This window comes from Papaver somniferum, chromosome 7, assembly GCF_003573695.1.
Source record: "Papaver somniferum cultivar HN1 chromosome 7, ASM357369v1, whole genome shotgun sequence".
Classification (NCBI taxonomy): domain Eukaryota; kingdom Viridiplantae; phylum Streptophyta; class Magnoliopsida; order Ranunculales; family Papaveraceae; genus Papaver; species Papaver somniferum.
The window spans coordinates 199686114-199706213 of record NC_039364.1 but is presented as its reverse complement, the minus strand read 5'-3'; the positions used below and the strand labels follow the sequence as shown (position 1 = coordinate 199706213).

Genomic DNA, 20100 nt, shown 5'->3' with positions numbered 1-20100 from the left:
ATGGCTGCTCACTATTTGATTTTTGTCATGATTAGTAGTTTGTTTCTCATTCACTGCGATCACGTAACGGTAGTTCATGCAGCTCGTTATCTGTTGGAAACAACACCAACTGTTCCAGAGATTCCCAAACTTACATTACCTAAACCTGAATTACCACCGTTACCCGAGTTCCCAAATTTACCAAAGCCAGAGTTGCCGAAGATTGACATCCCATCCTTGCCAAAGATTGACATCCCGTCCTTACCAAAGCTCTGCCTAAGATAGACATCCCATCTTTACCAAAACCTGAGTTGCCATCATTCCCAAAGAGTGAAATTCCGTCTCTACCAAAGCTCGAATTGCTGCCATTGAAGAAGATTGAAGCAGCATCTTTAACCGCGAATTCAGAGGTGCCAAAGGTCGACATTTCAACTCTGCCAACACCTAATTTGCCGAAATTTGAAGTGCCTATGACTCTTCCAAAGCCTGAGTTGCCAAAAACTGAATTGCCGAAGCCTGAAGTTCCAATCTCTGAATTGCCGAAGCTGGAATTACCCAAGCCAGAATTGCCTAAGACCGAATTCCCTAAGCCTGAATTTCCCACTCTAGAAGTGCCAAAGACGGAATTACCTAAGCCTGAAGTGCCTACTCTTGAAGCAAAGCCTGAGTCGCCAAAGCTTGAGGTCCCAACTTTGCCAAACACTGAATTACCACCTCTCCCCAAGGTCCCTACCGACCTACCCAAACCTGAACTGCCATCGTTGCCCAAATTCGAGATTCCAAAACTGCCAGAATTCCCTTCTCTACCAAAACCCACACTTCCTCGCTCAACCAGCCCTTGATTAAATATTTTTCCTAGTTGAAGTTCCTCAATCTAAGTGGTGGCACCTTGAGGCGATGTGTTTTATATTTAAAGTCGTGTTTTTTTATTCAATTTGGTTGTGACGATTTTTTTTTTTTGTGCAAGTCATATGTAACTTGCTGGCTTCGTAATTTTCTGCAAAATTTCGCTCATATTGATGCTGTGCAATATGCACCTTGAGACACTTTATATGATCTTTATAGAGAAGAGCACCCATTAGCAGAGCAAGCCCTCTTGAGCAACACTGCTTCTCACCGAGGCTATGAGGTCCTTGGGCCTGTTACTTATGATGAAGAAATGCCATTAGCAGCTCAATCTATCTTGGGAAAAAGAACCTTCCCTTTTAACTTGCCTGAGGATTTCATCCCCTTACATGTCTCTAGTCCCGAACCAGTGGAATCGGTTAACTCGTAAACTAATAGAGTCATCCATTCCATGAGATCGGCGCGGCTCAGCCCAGAACAATCTTTTGGGGTTCAACGGGATTTAACTATCCCGGAGAATCTTAGGCCCGAACCAGAACCGATTCAAGTTAATAGAAGGTTGTCTTTCTCATCTCCTCCCTTTGAAGATGCAAGGGAAATTCTCTCACCTGTGCTCTCAGCTGAATCAATTGCATCATCAGTCATCGCATCTCATGAGAAGTCACCTAAGTCAGACATATTAGCATTGCATTCATCATCTGCATCTCCAATCACTCTGCATAAATCGGCTTTCCAATTATCGGTCCCGAATTTCTACTCTTCTTCTTCCTCTGAAAAAGCTCCGTATTTTGGTCTCAAATTCCGACATTTTTCCGGCTTTTAATCAATATGGGTCCAATCTCAAGGAACAAAATCAAGCAACAAATGACTATGTACCAATCCCATTCACTCTAGATTCCCCTTCTGTGCTGAAGGTCGAAAACCAGGTAACCCTAAACTTCTGATTTTAATTTCTAGCGCCATTCTTGCTTTGATTTTCTCCAGTTCTTTATCTATTTAGTTTCTTGTATGATTAGAATTGCTACTAAGGATTAGTTTTAAACAATCGATGCGGACTAAAAACCCTTAATTTTAGTAATTACTAATATTCAGATTATCTCATATAAACCTTTTTCTTGATTCTTATAATTAGTGGAAAGGGTTAGCTGAAACCCAAATTTGGATCCCTTTTACTCTGTCCTGTATCCCTCCTTGTTGTCCTCTTAGTCCACTTCTAGAATTTAGAATACTAGCTCCTAGAAAATTTTAGCATCATGTAAATAATTGCTTGGAATGTCCAGGGTTGTGGCAACCCATTTACGCAAAATCATCTTAATCATTTGATTTCTAGAGAAAAGCCTGAATTTTGTTTTTATCTGAAACTAAGAAACAAAAACATCTAGTTAAGAACCTTCTTAAAGATTTCCTTAATACTCATATTATAAATCCAGTAGGACAAGCTGGAGGATTAGCCTTGGCTTGGATTGATGGTTTCTATTTTGAAATAGTGCAGTGGAATACAAATATGGTTAATATACTAGTGCAAACTAACTCTGCATCTAAGAAGTGGCTCCTTACTTGCTTCTATGGAAGCCCATATCCGAATAATAGAAATATAGCTTGGGATTTCCTCACTGATATAGCAGAACAAGTAGATAAGAATCCATTGACATGGGTCTTATTAGGTGACCTTAATATGATCTTCAGCCAAGAAGACAAATGTAGAGGATTACCTTTCAAAAATTCAGAAAGCGCTTATTTTTAAAACATATTGAACAATGCTTGTCTTCTAGATATAGGATTCACGGGCTGTGATTATACTTGGAATAACCATAGAGATGGTATAGAAAACATCCAAGAAAGACTGGATAGAGCAGTAGCCAATACAGAGTGGAGTACCCAATTTCCAAACAGTGAACTGACACACTTGGTGGCAGTAGGATCAGATCATTGCCCAATAGCTCTAACCCTTGATACCTCATCTGTCAAAGTAACTCATACTTTCAAGTATTATGACACATGGCATAAGGAACCCTCCTGTGTGCAAATAATTCAAGAATCTTGGAATCATGTTATAAGAGATTTTCCACCTGAAACTTTAACACAAAACCTTAAAGCCCTTCAGAATAACCTAGATTATTGGAAGAAAAACATTTTTGGATTACCTGCTGTGAATGGGGAAAAACGATTTGCTGGTTTTTACGGAATTGAAGAGTCGACCGTGTGGAGACTCCTTGAACCGAGCGAAATGTTGAACCTCACACAGATGCACTGCAAGAAGGGAGTGCTTTAAGTTCAAGAGATCAATCTGTAAGACCCCGGCCTAAACCAAGAACAATGGTCGTTCTAGAGTCAATTCGGTCACAAGAGAGGATGGGTTGATCTGTAGGAGGGAAGCGGAGAAATGCGTGAGATCAATGGTGATCTGAGATTGTAGGTGTGTTGTGAATTCAGCGTGAAAATGCTCTGAATGATTGAATTTTGCTCAATTGAGAGTAATTTCTGTGAGTTCGTGTAGACGAAAGATTGTCTGTATGAACTTTGATGAGAAATTGCTCGTTTTGGCGAATGTTGTTCGATTGTTCGAAAAACGTCTTTTTTTTTTCAATCAGGATTCAGAGACATTTTATAATGCCGGAGTTGAAAAAACCATGATCCCATGAAGTATGACAGTTGCTGGAATCAGAGAATGGGAAATGGGAAAATCGTGTTAAAATCAATTACTCATCGTGCGGAGACTTGGTTAACTTTCCACCCACTACTTTGCTGACTCTTCCAACTGATTGCATGACTTGCTCACATTCTCGTCGTGGGTGAACACACGTGCCGTAGACCGCCAGACCAAAACCCTAGTTAATAACCCCCCATGTGACACGATTGAAATCTCGTGATTGTGGAGTCAGTTGCTGACTTTTTGGGACGATGAGTCCATGTAGCGCTAAGTTGAACATGATTAGCAAATGTTTCGAAACTCATGAATTTAATGTGTCTGCTGAGACGAGGTATCATTATAACCTAACACGAGCAAAACTGTGTTGCTAAATTGTTGAATATTGGTAGTTGAACCAATATTCTTTGATTTGAGCAAATATTGCTAGCCTGAGTGAATATTGCTAATTGAATAAATATTGCCGGTTCGAGCGAATATTGCTAGTTCGAGCAAATATTGTTCTATTGATGAATTTTTGGTAGCTGGACCAAATAAAATATTAATTTAAGTTACTGACTGCTGGGTCGAGCAAAATAAATATGAATATCAATCATGGAATCAACATAAAATTATCAGAGTGTTCGAATCTGCACAGAATCACGTTTCTGCAGAGCTATGGATTCAAAACCCTAATTTTACCGAAATGATGATTATTGCAAATCAACACGGGACCAGCTACATGGGATGACGGGTTCACCATATAACGCCCAGATGCTCGAATGAGCAAAAAATACCAAAGTCTCTTGAGGACCAGTTGGTGAAAGAATGATTAAATGCTGGTTTAATCATTTACTGAAATAATGCTCGTGTGAGCAACAAATCATAAAAAATGATGTAGAAAATATGAGGGGCCGACCAAGAGGTCATGAAACCGGCTCTTGATGGTCGTGGGACCAGTAGATGGTCGTTTGAGCGAACTTCCAATTGTTTGGAAAGAGTTCGAACCTAATATGAGCAACTGAGCAAATTAGGTTAAAATCATTAAAACATGCTGAGACGAGGTATCATTATAACCTAAGACGAGCAAAACTGTGTTGCTAAATTGTTGAATATTGGTAGTTGAACCAATATTCTTTGATTTGAGCAAATATTGCTAGTCTGAGTGAATATTGCTAATTGAATAAATATTGCCGGTTCGAGCGAATATTGCTAGTTCGAGCAAATATTGTTCTTTTGATGAATTGTTGGTAGCTGGACCAAATAAAATATTAATTTAAGTTACTGACTGCTGGGTCGAGCAAAATAAATATGAATATCAATCATGGAATCAACATAAAATTATCAGAGTGTTCGAATCTGCACAGAATCACGTTTCTGCAGAGCTATGGATTCAAAACCCTAATTTTACCGAAATGATGATTATTGCAAATCAACACGGGACCAGCTACATGGGATGACGGGTTCACCATATAACGCCCAAATGCTCGAATGAGCAAAAAATACCAAAGTCTCTTGAGGACCAGTTGGTGAAAGAATGATTAAATGCTGGTTTAATCATTTACTGAAATAATGCTCGTGTGAGCAACAAATCATAAAAAATGATGTAGAAAATATGAGGGGCCGACCAAGAGGTCATGAAACCGGCTCTTGATGGTCGTGGGACCAGTAGATGGTCGTTTGAGCGAACTTCCAATTGTTTGGAAAGAGTTCGAACCTAATATGAGCAACTGAGCAAATTAGGTTAAAATCATTAAAACATGCAGGACCAGCTGTTTGCAAGCCTCAGGGTCACCCTTGGTCGGTCAAGGGGATGTGCCCCTGTCACCATAGTGTCCGTGCTTCAGTGCTGAGAATTTTGATATTTTCTGATGCACGTTTGAGCAACATTTGGAGAAAATATGCAAAATCCATGGTTTTGATGAAACCGGCAAAAATACATGAAATGATGAAAATAGTAAATAAACAAGGAATCACAAGGTGTGGGACCGGCCACGGCTAGGGCATGGTCGGCCGGCTGACACGCGGTCCCACATGCTTTTCCCAGTTTTATGTGATTTTATGTATTTTTCTCTGATTTAAGGGAAATTCCATGAAACTGGAGAGTTTGGCGAAATTAGGGAACTTCCATGAGATGAGAGACATGAATTAAAATATAAAATAGGGAATGGGAGTGTGGGACCGGCAATGGCCGGCATGGCCGGCCGACCAATGGGCGCGGGCCCCAAGGCACTCTTCTCAATTTTATGTAATTTTGATGATTTTAGATAATTTTTCATAAAATCAAAGGGATTTGTTGACAACCAAGATATTTTGTTGAAATCAGGGAGTTTTCATGAAATCAGGAAACCAAACACCAAATAATAATAAAATAATGGGGGTGTTGGACCGGCTAGGGCATGGTCGGCCGGCTAGAACCCGGTCCCACAAGTTTTCCTAATAATTTTTTTAATATTTTCCATGATTTTAGAGAAAATAAATGAAATTAGGTAATTTTAGGGAAAATTCATAAAACCAAGGAATTTTCATAATTTGAGAAGGAATAATAAAATAATGGGACGTGAGGTGTGGGACCGGCCACGGCCACGGCCAAGGCATGACCGGCCGGCCGGCGGTCCCGCGACACCTTTCGCTAATTTTATTATTTTTTGATAAAATCATGTGATTTAGATAAAAATACATGAAATTAGGTAATTTTCATGATTTTAGGGAAAATTCATAAAATCAAGGAATTTCCATAATTTGAGAGAAATAATAAAATAATGGAGACGTGAGGTGTGGGACCGGCCACGGCCAAGACATGGTCGGCTGGTGCTCGGTCCCGCGACACCTTTCCCTAATTTTATTATTTTTTGATAAAATCATGTGATTTAGATAATTTCTTTGAAATAAAGGAAATTTGCTCGAACGAGAGGATTTTCATGAGATCTTTAAAATAGTAAAAATATGATAAAATATAAAATTGGGCGCGGGACTAGTCACGACATGACTGGCCGGCTGGTGAGCCTAGTCCCCTGACACTTTTGTTTAATAATTTATTATTATTATTTTCCCTTCCTATTTTGCATAGGTTCCTCGTTCGTTCGTATTTTTAAAATGCTCGTTCGTGCATTAAAAATGCTGGTCTGTGTATTATCTGCTAATTACACTTGCACCATTTTGTCAGGGCGTATTCGATGCCCAGATGCCTCTTTCGTATAATATTTATTACTAACCTGTGGAATTCTATTGGGAAGAACCACAGATTGAAGTAACGAAATATAACGAAGAATCGTAGAATATTGCTGAATATTCAGGCGATTAATTGACGACTCGTAGAATATTGTTGGATATTCAGACGATTTAAGATAATTAATTGTTGGCTCTGTACTAGAAGGGCTTCATGTCTAGGAGCATTAATTATCTTCGGGTTGAGCAATATGAACTTGCTGGAGTGTCATATTCCTCTTGCATAGTCGGGGAAAATCTGGTTACATCCCGAAGACGTTGTCTCTCTATACTAGCAGACATGCTGTCTAGGAGCCGCCCAATCTTTCGATTCTATACAGTATGAGATGTGTCGTGGCCTCAGCTGAGAGACTGCACATCTTCATCTTCTCTGAGAGACTTTCTCCATCAGAGGTGGCATGAGCTTTCATGCACAGAGACATAAGTCTCGATACTCATCCGATTGCCGGATCCGGAGTAATTACTGAAATTGCTCAGTATTCATGAGATGTGTCGTGGCCTCAGCTGAGAGACTACACATCTACACGTACTCTGAGAGACAACCTTCTCAGTCAGAGATTTATGACATGAGCTTTCATGCTTTAATGAGAGACATGAGTCTCAATACTCATCCGGTTGTCGAATATGGAGTATAGTTTTACAATTCTACCCTTTGTCGAAAATCTACATTAAGTCCTCTGCTTAGTGAGGAACAGTCATGTTCCTCAGTCAACATTTAGTGGTGATTTTCCAGGTATAAATAAAAATAAATAATTGAACTTAGTCATAAGTTAAGATATTAACGGATTTCGACTGAATGAGAAAACCATGGTTTGAGTGGAGACCTCTGTGGCATAATAGAGCATCATCCAGTGAACATAAAACCGTGTAGAACCGATGGTTCGATGGTGGAACCTTGGTTGGTTTAGGATTCACGGGTCGGGCCCAAAAGGGAAATCCTTATGGAATTAGGTTTTGGAAATAAAATTAGGTATAAAAGGGATTAATTCTCTCTTTTTTTTATTCTCCTTCCCACGACCACCATCCTCTTCATCACCTTCACGTACGAGCTTGACAGGAGCAGGAAGGATTTTCGCCGGAGCGTCACCGTCCGTCCGACCGGCGCCGACCAGGTGCGTCCAATTTTTTTTTTTAGATGTTTGATGATTCCATGAGTGTTTCATGATTTCACCATATCAAAATCCTATGCATGTGTATATTTTGATGTGGGTTTTGTAGAAAACCCTTGTTTTATCAAACGTATGTTCGTTCGATCGTTAGTTTTGAAAACTAATAAAAATCCCTGATTTATGAGAGATTTTTGTTTTTATATACGTGGACTTAGATCCAGCGATAAAACTTAGTGTATGAGCTTTCATGTGAACCAAGATTTTACCTTAATAGATGTGAGCTTTCATAAAACCGAAATAAACTCCGTTTTAAAGGATAATGTTTATTCGAGGAAAATATACATATATATTTTTATGTATGTAAACTATGTCCAGTGATAAAACTTTATTTATGAGATTTCATGAGAGTTAGTATTTTATCACAATAGGTGTGAGCTTTCACAAAACTAGCATAAACCTTCGTTTTTAATAAAACACTAATACGAAGGAAAATAGATTTTTTTTTTACATGTAGCCGTGACATATTTTATGTGAAACATGATGACGTATTTTATTCACATGGATTTGTTTTTATTAGATAAATTCTGAAAATTTATATGAACAAATTGCATTAATTATTGTTTTGTAAAATCAAGACATGGGTTTTGAGTAACTTTCAAACTATACAACTTATTTGTGATGAAGTCATGTCTTATTGTAAATATCATAGTTCAGTTGTGTGAATGTTCACATTATGAAAATTATGTACATGATTTTATGAGAAAATCATTTTCCATGAACTAATGAAGTGTTGTTCGTTATTGCAGGTTTCAAGGAACGAATTGATTTCGTGTGTTAACTCTTGTATTGCAACCACTACTGTTAGTGAAATTGAAAGAGGTAAGAGTTCAAGATTTACCGTTTGTAGACACCGGCGTTTTAATTTGCATGATTCCATCATCTTATTGAATTCGCGGATGACTGAAACATTGTGTGGATTTCACAGCAGTTTTGCGAGGATGTCTGATTCTCCAGCCAATGACGCTTCCAGAGATGAAAGGTGTGCAGATGATGATATCTCCATAGAGGAAACATGCACGGATGAGACTTCCGTTGGTGAGGAAGACGAAACTCCTGGAGTCAAGAATGTCCCAAACATAGATGACGCTTTCTTTGAGGTTAAGGAGCCCAAAAATCGTCTCAAGTCCTTGGTATATCGCCTTCTGATCAATCCCAGGACGGTCACTCAAAATAAATTGGTGACTCCTCGTGCTGCTATTCGGTTCTGTCTTGGACGAGGATTATTCCAGGCTTCAATGATTGAATTCAAGCTTTCTCGACGCCCTTTAGAGAAGTTCTCGGGATGGTCTAGACACATGCTGGGATTTTCTCGTGTTAGAGCTATGCTGGATAGAGCAAAAATTACCAGGGCCGTTCAAACATCTGGAGATTTGTATATCTTTCATGACACACGAGGTATTGTAGCTCTTCTTGCTCGCCGGTGCATCCCAACTCATACGTTTATATGCAGCTGGGGAGAGTTCACTATTACCTTGGAAGATGTAGTTGCTTTGTTGCATCTTCCAATTACAGGTAACTTTCCTGAAGAACTTTGGACGGCAGAAGAGAAAGCAGTTTCCAAAACTTTGACAGCTGAGAGGGAGAGAATCAACAAGGTTTTTGGTAAAGGTCGTTACGCTCATTGGTTGACACATTGGTCGCCACGAGACGCCCCTCTTGATGAACCCGACGGTATGTTGTCTATTGATGCTTTCTTGTGCTTATGGCTGTCCAGAGATGTGTTTGAAGATGCTGGTACCTTGTTGAAGCCGTTTGTAATTCCTTTCGCTATTAAATTGGCTCAAGGTGAACAACTTCCGCTCGGTAGCTTATTCCTGGGTTCTTTATATTCTAACCTGGACTCTTTAGTCGTACGGATTATTCCAGTGTTTCGAACGGCTTCATGAAGATTGAATGCTACGCCAATACGATGTTCCTCCAATCTCTGATGTGGGAGCGTTTCGGAAACTATACACCCATTCCCCGTAGTGTCTTACAAAGTCTGAACTCTGCTGATGCTCGACGTATCTTCCATGAGAAAGACAATGCTAGGATTATGCGCTGGTCTACGAAGCAAATTCGGTCCAAGACACGCTTCATCGACGTATTAGATGACGAGTCTGAGTTCAACTTACGTCCTTGGGTGGTGGTTCCTCCTCACGTTTCTCAATTGAAGACTTTCAATGCTGGAGAAAGTAAGTATTTGAAATCCGGTGCTGATTTGAGTGATGGCGAAATATCTTTCATGTTGAGTTGTACTCTCGATCACATAATATCAGCAGCGTATGGAGATTTTTCGGTGGAGGAGTATAATATTGACAGAACCGCCCGTCAGATGGGTATGGACCAATGTGTTCCAACCTTCAGAAGGAGAAGACCATCAGTGGAACAACTTAAGACTTGTTTAGATCACACACATGATGAAGGGAGCTCTATTGGTTCCCTTGTATTGATCGAACCACGTACGTGACTCCAGGTACATGGAATTCTGGGATCAGCAGCTTGAGCGTCTTAATGATTATGTGACGGCCTCCCAACCTTTAGTGAAATCCCCTTCTTCTGAGATGAGTGCCTCTCGTCCCAGACTAAGGAATATTTCTGGTGGTGACAAACGAAAGACATCTCCAGGAGGTTCACCGTATGTATTCTTTTGCATATTCCTCATACAACTCGTATAATCGTCTTTAATTACTACATCAATTTCTTTTGCAGGAGGGTCGTGCTGTGAGACCTCGAATTGAAGTGAATTTCTCAGAGGCGGAGGCAATTGCCCACGGTGGAGAAGGCAGGAGCAAGAATTGCAAGTTGTGCCCAACACCATAAAGTCCCCAGTCGCCTTTTTGGTGAGTTGTTGATATTTTTCCGCTGTGACTTCTTCCATCCGCATTATCAGGATCTCAAAACCAATATTTGTTATTTGGTTACAGGACTTTGCTCCGTCTAGTATTGACGGTCTTCGATTCTCTGCTGCTGGGCAGACGACTTCTGATTTGAGCGTTGAAGAAGAAGTCGCCGTGAGTAATTTCCTTTACCATCGACATAAAAGTTTCATGTGAAGATGCTAATACTTGATAATATGTCCAGGAGGATGTCATCATGGAGGCGAAAGTGCTGATGTTCGACCTTCCTCTGAGAATATAGATGAAGGGCTTCCAAAGATTCGGAGCCAAATAGAAGTAATGAACCCCTTGTCGTTAATACGGATCATAATTCCTCGAGTACTTCGGAGACCTCCAAAGTAAGTATATACCCTGTACCTCTTCATAGAAGTATGAAAGTGCTGATTTGTGAATGAATGAATGAGAATCTATATGTGTATATATGAAAAACTTGGTCGAACTTCGTCGTCAGAAAATTCAGAACCCAGTTTTTTACCAAAAACGCCGTAAAATCTTCATCTGGAGTCGGATTTTCAATATCTGCATATGTATCCTCAAGCCCGGAAATTTCCAAGCTTTATAGAAATTTTTAAGTTTTGAGCACGTTTAGGGCCTGAAAAAGACGAAATAGTAAACTTCCAGGAGACTTTCAGAACTTTTTCAGATTGCATGTTGCCCGATGTTTTGACCACAACTCCTAGATCGTTCGCCCAATTGCCATGAAATTTTGACATGTTGTAGAGGACTTCCATACGAAGAGAATGGTATATGACCCAACTCTAGACTCCATACCAATTGCTCCCAGTTCGTCATTGAACACAGGGAGTGTAAAATTTCTTCAGCTGAGTTTCTTTGAAAACGTGTTTCATGACTTTGATGCTACTTGTACACGTCTTAGATGCATGATAAGGAACTTAGATGATGTTAGTTCACTTACTTTCTTAATTTTATAATCGTATTGGATTTCCATCCTTGAATCATTCTAATCCCATGTAATCTTCGCATTAGGTGCCGAATAACGAAGTTGGGAATTATGAATCCAGTAATGATGGTTTGGGAAATCCAGGAGTTGTCGGTGACAAGACTTCCATATCTGTGCCTCAAGATGATGAAGCTCTGGTCGTTGATGCCGTGGAGGTAGAAGAAACTCTAATTGTGCCTCAGACGGTGGAACCCGAACCCGAAATAGCGGAAGCTACTTCTTCTGAAATTGTCTCTATGATCACGATGCTGCTCCAGTAGTTGAGAACCAGATGATAGTGCATGAGTATCCGACTGCAGGGATTTCCTTTGATCCTCAATTTGGTGAGTTACTCCCGTATCACCAGCTTGTTGGAGGATTTAGCGTTCCTATCGGATATGCTGCTATGTACAAGGAACTGTGGGAAATGTATGGACACATTGTTGTCACTCGGATCCAGAACAGTTATTTTCTGACGAAACAAGTGGAGGCATCTTGCGTGTCATAGATGATATCCGGATTACTGCCAGAAATGTTGTTACTCAAGATGTACTCTTTGATTGGGAATACAACTTGAAGAATGCTGAAGATCTTGGCTTCAATCTGAAGTGGCTCCGTCAAAGACTTGAAGTTATCAGGAAAGCAGTAAAGGGGATGTTCCCTTCCCTACCAGTGATGCCGTGTTGAAGAAGATGAATGAAGTTGCTGATCTAACCAGGAAGCTGGAGGTGGAAAAGGCGGCTTGAAAGTCTTGGAGGCAGAGGAGCAGAAATCTTTCTTCGATGGTTTTCTTTAGTTTCCTTTCCATAATCCCATGAATTTCTGAACTTCTGAGAGATGTGAGGTTTTCATTTGGGTTTTGATATTAGCTGGTTTTGGATTGCTAGATGGTTAAGGATTTTCTTTTGGATTTGATTGAGATTTTCCTTTAAGTAAAGTGAACTGAATTTTGATAAATTGCTGAATTCAAATACTGATTGCAAGTATTGCAAACGTTTTGGAGGAATTGAAATACAATGAAAGAAAATCCTAAATGCCAAATCCAGACATCATGAGTGCTCAAACGCTCAGTACCTCAAATACCCAATAATTTCAGACAAACGCCTTAAGCCAATTCTCGTGAATTACTGGCAGGGTTCTGCCATCCGTGTTGACCAATTTGTAGTATCCTCCAGTTATGGACTTAGCAACCATAAATGGTCCTTCCCAATTGGAGCTCCTTGCGAGTGGAGATCTCGTTTAGCCGCCTTGAGAACCAAATTCCCTTCCTAATTTGTTCGGCTTTAGTTCGCGCCTTGAATATCTTTTGTGATTCCATGGTTGTGGCACGTATGGGCACTCATGTAGAGGAGAGTACCCAGCATACTGTCTGTCGTGCTTAGCCAGGTCTTCAGCAATAAACCTCTTGATAGAATGACCGACTTGGAGAAGCTCTGAACCCAACCATTGGGTATAATATTGGCGGGTGAAGTTGTCCATTCATAACTTTTGGTAATTGCTAAATCGTTTGTAGGGAGAAGTCCTTGAATCAAAGCATCATATTTGAACATTGGTAATATTGGAGCACGAAAGGAATAAGACTTGCCTGAGCTCGAAACCTTTTGACAAAGGTATGTGGATTTTCCCCAGGTTCTTGCGTAAGTCCCATCAAGGTTTTTACTTCCTCCAGATGCTCGAACGGTGGGGTCCTCTGTTTCCTCTTCCAACTTGGAGTCTTTGTCGACGACAGAGCGTGTTGAAAGCTTTGAAATTACCCTTCCAGCATGAATCCAAGTTCTTCCAAGGATCATGTCATATCCAGGATCTTCTCGAATTATGTAAAACTTGGTCTCAGTGCAGACCAAATTCTCTGTGACTTTGAGAATGATGAAGCCGTATGCATCTCTGGAGATTCCTTCGTGGTCCCTGATTGCTATGGGAGCATGAGTAGCCTCTTGTCGAGTAATGCCAGCAGCTCTGAGAGTTTTCAAAGGGATGATGTTGACGGCGGTGCCGACATCAACAATGCTCTTTTGAATCATTTCCTTTAATATGCACGGTGGTGAGCAGTCCCCAGTCATACATTTCTTTGTCGGTGGCTGAAGGTTCAGGAGGTACTTCTGGAATCAATAGGCGTTTCCCAGTCACTATGTGGTTCAAAGCTGTGAACATGTCTCCCTTTGTGCTTTTGACAGATAGAGCAATTCACAACATGCTCTATCAATGACTGAACCGCTTCCTTGACTGGTGCTTCAGAAATGGAGAAAGTCCTGACAGGAAGAGGATCTCTGTGTACTCCTTCGGCTCCAAGGTTAAGTTCTCCTGACTCAACTTTTCTCTGAATATGCGTTTCAAAACTTTGCAGCTACTTGTGGGGTGATTGACGAACCTGTGGAATCGGCAGTAACGAGGATTTTCCATGTCTTCCTCAGTTGGGTCTCTCCTGACATATGGCAATTTGATTGCACCATCTTGGATCCAGGTCTAATAGTTCGAGCACTTCTCCAATGGGGAGAGGAAAATCAGGTGCATCATCAGGAGCTTCTGTGCGTGGCCAGGAGCCTGTGTCTCTGGTTGTCCTTCTTTTGCGTCTTTGGAGGAGCTGCAGTATGCTTGTTCGGGGATTCTGCCTTGCGCTTGCTCCCTTCAGCAGCGTTTGCAGAGGTGCAGGTTGTACTGCTTGTTGATCAGGCGTCTGCTTCCTCGAGTGTCACGTGATTCCTCAGTCTTTGTGGACTTTGCTCTTTCTAACAGGCAGGTGCAGTGGTTGCTGATCTCTTCGCGGCTTCGTGAAGCTGAGAAAGTCTGGAATCGAAGATTCTCCAAGAGCTCTGTAAACCGGGAGCATGCCGTTGATACACAAATCTACCAGCTGCTGCTCTGTGACATTTGGGTCATGACAGTCCAGGGCCTGGACTCTGAATCTTTTCACGTAATCATTGGGATTTCACTGACCCTCTGGAACATTCTTCCAAGATCAGAGAGAGTGACTTGCTCTGACACGAAAAAGTACTTCCTGTAGAAGGCGTTGATCATTTCTCCCCAATTGTTGATAGTCCCCGGTGCGATGTTGTTGTACCAGGTGTATGCTCTGCCTTTCAAGGATTTTGAAAACTCCTTGAGGCGAACAACATGGTTATGTTCATGCTCTCCCAAGGCTTCGAGGAAACGAGAGACATGTTCTCGAGCATTGCCAGTTCCGTCATACAGAGTAAAGTTGGAGAAATGTAACCTTTTGGAAGGGGAATCCTCTGCGTAGCGGCAGGATAAGGAGGTTGGTGACGATGGACATGTGATGTCTTGTCTTTTCCACGGTTCTCCAGAAGGCGCTCCACGTCTTCCCGAGTAATGAAATTTGATGGTTCCTTTGCTGATGAATCTGCAACTTTGCCAGTTTCATCATCATCCACTGTATGGATTGGGATTACTTCAGGATCAGCAACATCTGAGGATTTCTCCTTCTCTTTTCCCTTTTCTTGAGTCTTCTCTGTCATCTTATCAGTAAGAGTTTTGAGATAATTACACAGCTCCTTCTGTGTAGCAGCCATGTCAGTCTGATTCTTTGCGAGAGTCTCCTGCACTTTGATAAGATCAGCAATGGTAGGTGGTGGATTTCCTCTGACTTCTTCAGGGTGTCGACCGAACAGGGGATGACCTTCAGCGTGAGGAGGAGTAATGTCACCACCGTCAGTGTTGGAGGCCGGAATCGTTTCCGGGATATTCTGATTGTCATTGTTGTTGTTGCTAGTACTAGCGTCGTTTGTGTTGGAACCTGTAACTAACCCAGACCTAAGACCAGCCATCTTGTGAAATCGTGAGATTGCAACCGAGAGATTAACTCCCACTGTGGTCGCCAATCTGTGATGGGGAAAAACGATTTGCTGGTTTTTACGGAATTGAAGAGTCGACCGTGTGGAGACTCCTTGAACCGAGCGAAATGTTGAACCTCACACAGATGCACTGCAAGAAGGGAGTGCTTTAAGTTCGAGAGATCAATCTGTAAGACCCCGGCCTAAACCAAGAACAATGGCGTTCCAGAGTCAATTCGGTCACAAGAGAGGATGGGTTGATCTGTAGGAGGGAAGCTGAGAAATGCGTGAGATCAATGGTGATCTGAGATTGTAGGTGTGTTGTGAATTCAGCGTGAAAATGCTCTGAATGATTGAATTTTTCTCAATTGAGAGTAATTTCTGTGAGTTCGTGTAGACGAAAGATTGTCTGTATGAACTTTGATGAGAAATTGCTCGTTTTGGCGAATGTTGTTCGATTGTTCGAAAAACCTCTTTTTTAATCAGGATTCAGAGACATTTTATAATGCCAGTTGAAAACACCATGATCCCATGAAGTGTGACAGTTGCTGGAATCAGAGAGTGGGAAATGGGGAAATCGTGTTAAAACCAATTACTCATCGTGCGGAGACTTGGTTAACTTTCCACCCACTACTTTGCTGACTCTTCCAACTGATTGCACGACTTGCTCACATTCTCTCGTCGTGGGTGAACACACGTGCCGTAGACCGCCAGACCAAAACCCTAGTTAATATCCCCCCATGTGACACGATTGAAATCTCGTGATTGTGGAGTCAGTTGCTGACTTTATGGGACGATGAGTCCATGTAGCGCTGAGTTGAACATGATTAGCAAATGTTTCGAAACTCATGAATTTAATGTGTCTGCTGAGACGAGGTATCATTATAACCTCAGACGAGCAAAACTGTGTTGCTAAATTGTTGAATATTGGTAGTTGAACCAATATTCTTTGATTTGAGCAAATATTGCTAGTCTGAGCGAATATTGCTAATTGAATAAATATTGCCGGTTCGAGCGAATATTGCTAGTTCGAGCAAATATTGTTCTTTTGATGAATTGTTGGTAGCTGGACCAAATAAAATATTAATTTAAGTTACTGACTGATGGGTCGAGCAAAATAAATATGAATATCAATCATGGAATCAACATAAAATTATCAGAGTGTTTGAATCTGCACAGAATCACGTTTCTGCATAGCTCTGGATTCAAAACCCTAATTTTACCGAAATGATGATTTATTGCAAATCAACACGGGACCGACTACATGGGATGACGGGTTCACCATATAACGCCCAGATGCTCGAATGAGCGAAAAATACCAAAATCTCTTGAGGACCAGTTGGTGAAAGAATGATTAAATGCTGGTTTAATCATTTACTGAAATAATGCTCGTGTGAGCAACAAATCATAAAACCTGATGTAGAAAATATGAGGGGCCGACCAAGAGGTCATGAGACAGGCTCTTGATGGTCGTGGGACCAGTAGATGGTCGGTTGAGCGAACTTCCAATTGTTTGGAAAGAGTTCGAACCTAATATGAGCAACTGAACAAATTAGGTTAAAATCATTAAAACATGCGGGACCAGCTGTTTGCAAGCCTCAAGGTAACCCTTGATCGGTCAAGGGGATGTGCCCTTGTCACCATAGTGTCCGTGCTTCAGTGCTGAGAATTTTGATATTTTCTGATGCACGTTTGAGCAACATTTGGAGAAAATATGCAAAATCCATGGTTTTGCTGAAACCGGTAAAAATACATGAGATGATGAAAATAATAAATAAACAAGGAATCACAAGGTGTGGGACCGGCCACGGCTAGGGCATGGCCGGACGGATGACACGCGGTCCCACATGCTTTTCCCAGTTTTATGTGATTTTATGTATTTTTCTCTGATTTAAGGGAAATTCCATGAAACTGGAGAGTTTGGCGAAATTAGGGAACTTCCATGAGATGAGAGACATGAATTAAAATATAAAATAAGAAATGAGAGTGTGGGACCAGCAATGGCCATGGCATGGCCGGCCGGCCAATGGGCGCGGGCCCCAAGGCACTCTTCCAAATTTTATGTAATTTTGATGATTTTAGATAATTTTTCATAAAATCAAAGGGATTTGTTGAAAACCAAGATATTTGTTGAAATCAGGGAGTTTTCATGAAATCAGGAAACCAAACACCAAATAATAATAAAATAATGGGGGTGTTGGACCGGCTAGGGCATGGCCGGCCGGCTAGAGCCCGGTCCCACAAGTTTTCCTAATAATTTTTTTAATATTTTCCATGATTTTAGAGAAAATACATGAAATTAGGTAATTTTAGGGAAAATTCATAAAATCAAGGAATTTTTATAATTTGAGAAGGAATAATAAAATAATGGGACGTGAGGTGTGGGACCGGCCGGCCGGCGGTCCCGCGACACCTTTCCCTAATTTTATTATTTTTTGATAAAATCATGTGATTTAGATAAAAATACATGAAATTAGGTAATTTTCATGATTTTAGGGAAAATTCATAAAATCAAGGAATTTCCATAATTTGAGAGAAATAATAAAATAATGGAGACGTGAGGTGTGGGACCGGCCACGGCCAAGACATGGCCGGCTGGTGCTCGGTCCCGCGACACCTTTCCCTAATTTTATTATTTTTTGATAAAATCATGTGATTTAGATAATTTCTTTGAAATAAAGGAAATTTGCTCGAACGAGATGATTTTCATGAGATCGTGAAAATAGTAAAAATATGGTAAAATATAAAATTGGGCACGGGACTAGTCACGGCATGACTGGCCGGCTGGTGAGCCTAGTCTCCTGGCGCATAGGTTCCTCGTTCGTTCGTATTTTTAAAATGCTCGTTCGTGCATTCAAAATGCTGGTCTGTGTATTATCTGCTAATTACACTTGCACCATTTTGTCAGGGCTTATTCGATGCCCAGATGCCTGTTTCGTTGAATATTTATTACTAACCTGTGGAATTCTACTGGGAAGAACCACAGATTGAAGTAACGAAATATAACGAGGAATCGTAGAATATTGCTGAATATTCAGGCGATTAATTGACGACTCGTAGAATATTGCTGGATATTCAGACGATGGCTCGTAAAATATTGCTGGATATTCAGACGATTTAAGATAATTAATTGCTGGCTCTGTACTAGAATGGCTTCTTGTCTAGGAGCATTAATTATCTGAGGGTTGAGAAATATGAACTTGCTGGAGTGTCATATTCTTGCATAGTCGAGGAAAATTTGGTTACATCCCGAAGACGTTGTCGCTCTATACTAGCAGACATGCTGTCTAGGAACCGCCCAATCTTTCGATTCTATACAATATGAGATGTGCCGTGGCCTCAGCTGAGAGACTGCGCATCTTCATTTTCTCTGAGAGACTTTCTCCATCAGAGGTGGCATGAGCTTTCATGCACAGAGACATGAGTCTCGATACTCATCCGATTGCCGGATCCGGAGTAATTACTGAAATTGCTCAGTATTCATGAGATGTGTCGTGGCCTCAGCTGAGAGACTACACATCTACACGTACTCTGAGAGACAGCCTTCTCAGTCAGAGATTTATGACATGAGATTTCATGCTTTAATGAGAGACATGATTCTCAATACTCATCCGGTTGCCGAATCTGGAGTATAGTTTTACAATTCTACCCTTTGTCGAAAATCCACCATCTACACCTGCTAAACATATCAAAGAGGTGTTAGCCCAAATAGACTCCTCCTTACATGTTTATAAGAAAGAGGAAAAGATTAAGGAAAAGCTTTCTCAACTAGAACAACTATATGCCACCCAGGAAGATATAGCCAAACAACAATCTAGAGATAATATAGTTCACTTAGGAGAAAGAAACATTAAATATTTTCATACTAAAACTATGAAAATAAGGATGTGGAATAACATAGAATGCATTAGAAAGTGCAACAATGAAGTAATTTTCAAAAGATCTGAAATCCAAGTTACTCTGTCTGACTTCTTCTCCAATCTATTCACTGCCCCTTCCCCCTAGAAGTGCCTAATACTGATCTCTTTGAGAGTATTACTCCCTGTATTTCCTCTGATGATAACATTCTCCTTAACTCTATTCCCTCAGGTTATGAAATTTGTTCAGTTGTTAAAAAACTCAAACCAAATAAATCACCAGGACCTCATGGTTTCCCAACTAGTTTTTTTAAACAAATCTGGGAAACAGTAGGAGAACAAGTCATTTCCTCTGTTCAATTCTTCTTTTCTACTGGTTGTCTTCATCCTGATTTCAACAAAACCTTTTTGTTTCTTATCCCTAAAAGTAGACACCCTAGGGACCCTAGTGGATTTAGACTCATAGGGCTTTGCAACACTATATACAAAATCATAACAAAGATCCTAGCTAACAGAATTAAACCGCTCCTTAATAGCTTCATTTCTCCATTTCAAGCTGCTTTCCTCTCAAAAAGACAAATTTCAGACAATATAATCATTGCCCAAGAGATAATTCAGTCTTTCAAGAAAAAGAAAGTGAAGCATGCTGGAATGGGGATCAAAATTGATATGTCAAAGGCCTTTGATAGGTTGGACTGGAATTTCCTTATCAAAGCTATGAAAGACTTTGGCTTTGACCCTAATTTTTGTAACTTGATCTATCAATGCATTTCTACCTCTACTATAGC

General features: G+C 40.7%; 1 protein-coding gene across 1 annotated transcript; it reads left to right on the top strand.

Moving 5' to 3' along the window:
• Positions 1-264, top strand: LOC113295799 (protein PELPK2-like). Its single transcript, XM_026544126.1, has one exon. The coding sequence runs from the start codon at positions 1-3 to the stop codon at positions 262-264; it is 264 nt and encodes an 87-aa protein (XP_026399911.1).
• The last annotated feature ends 19836 nt before the right edge of the window (positions 265-20100 follow it).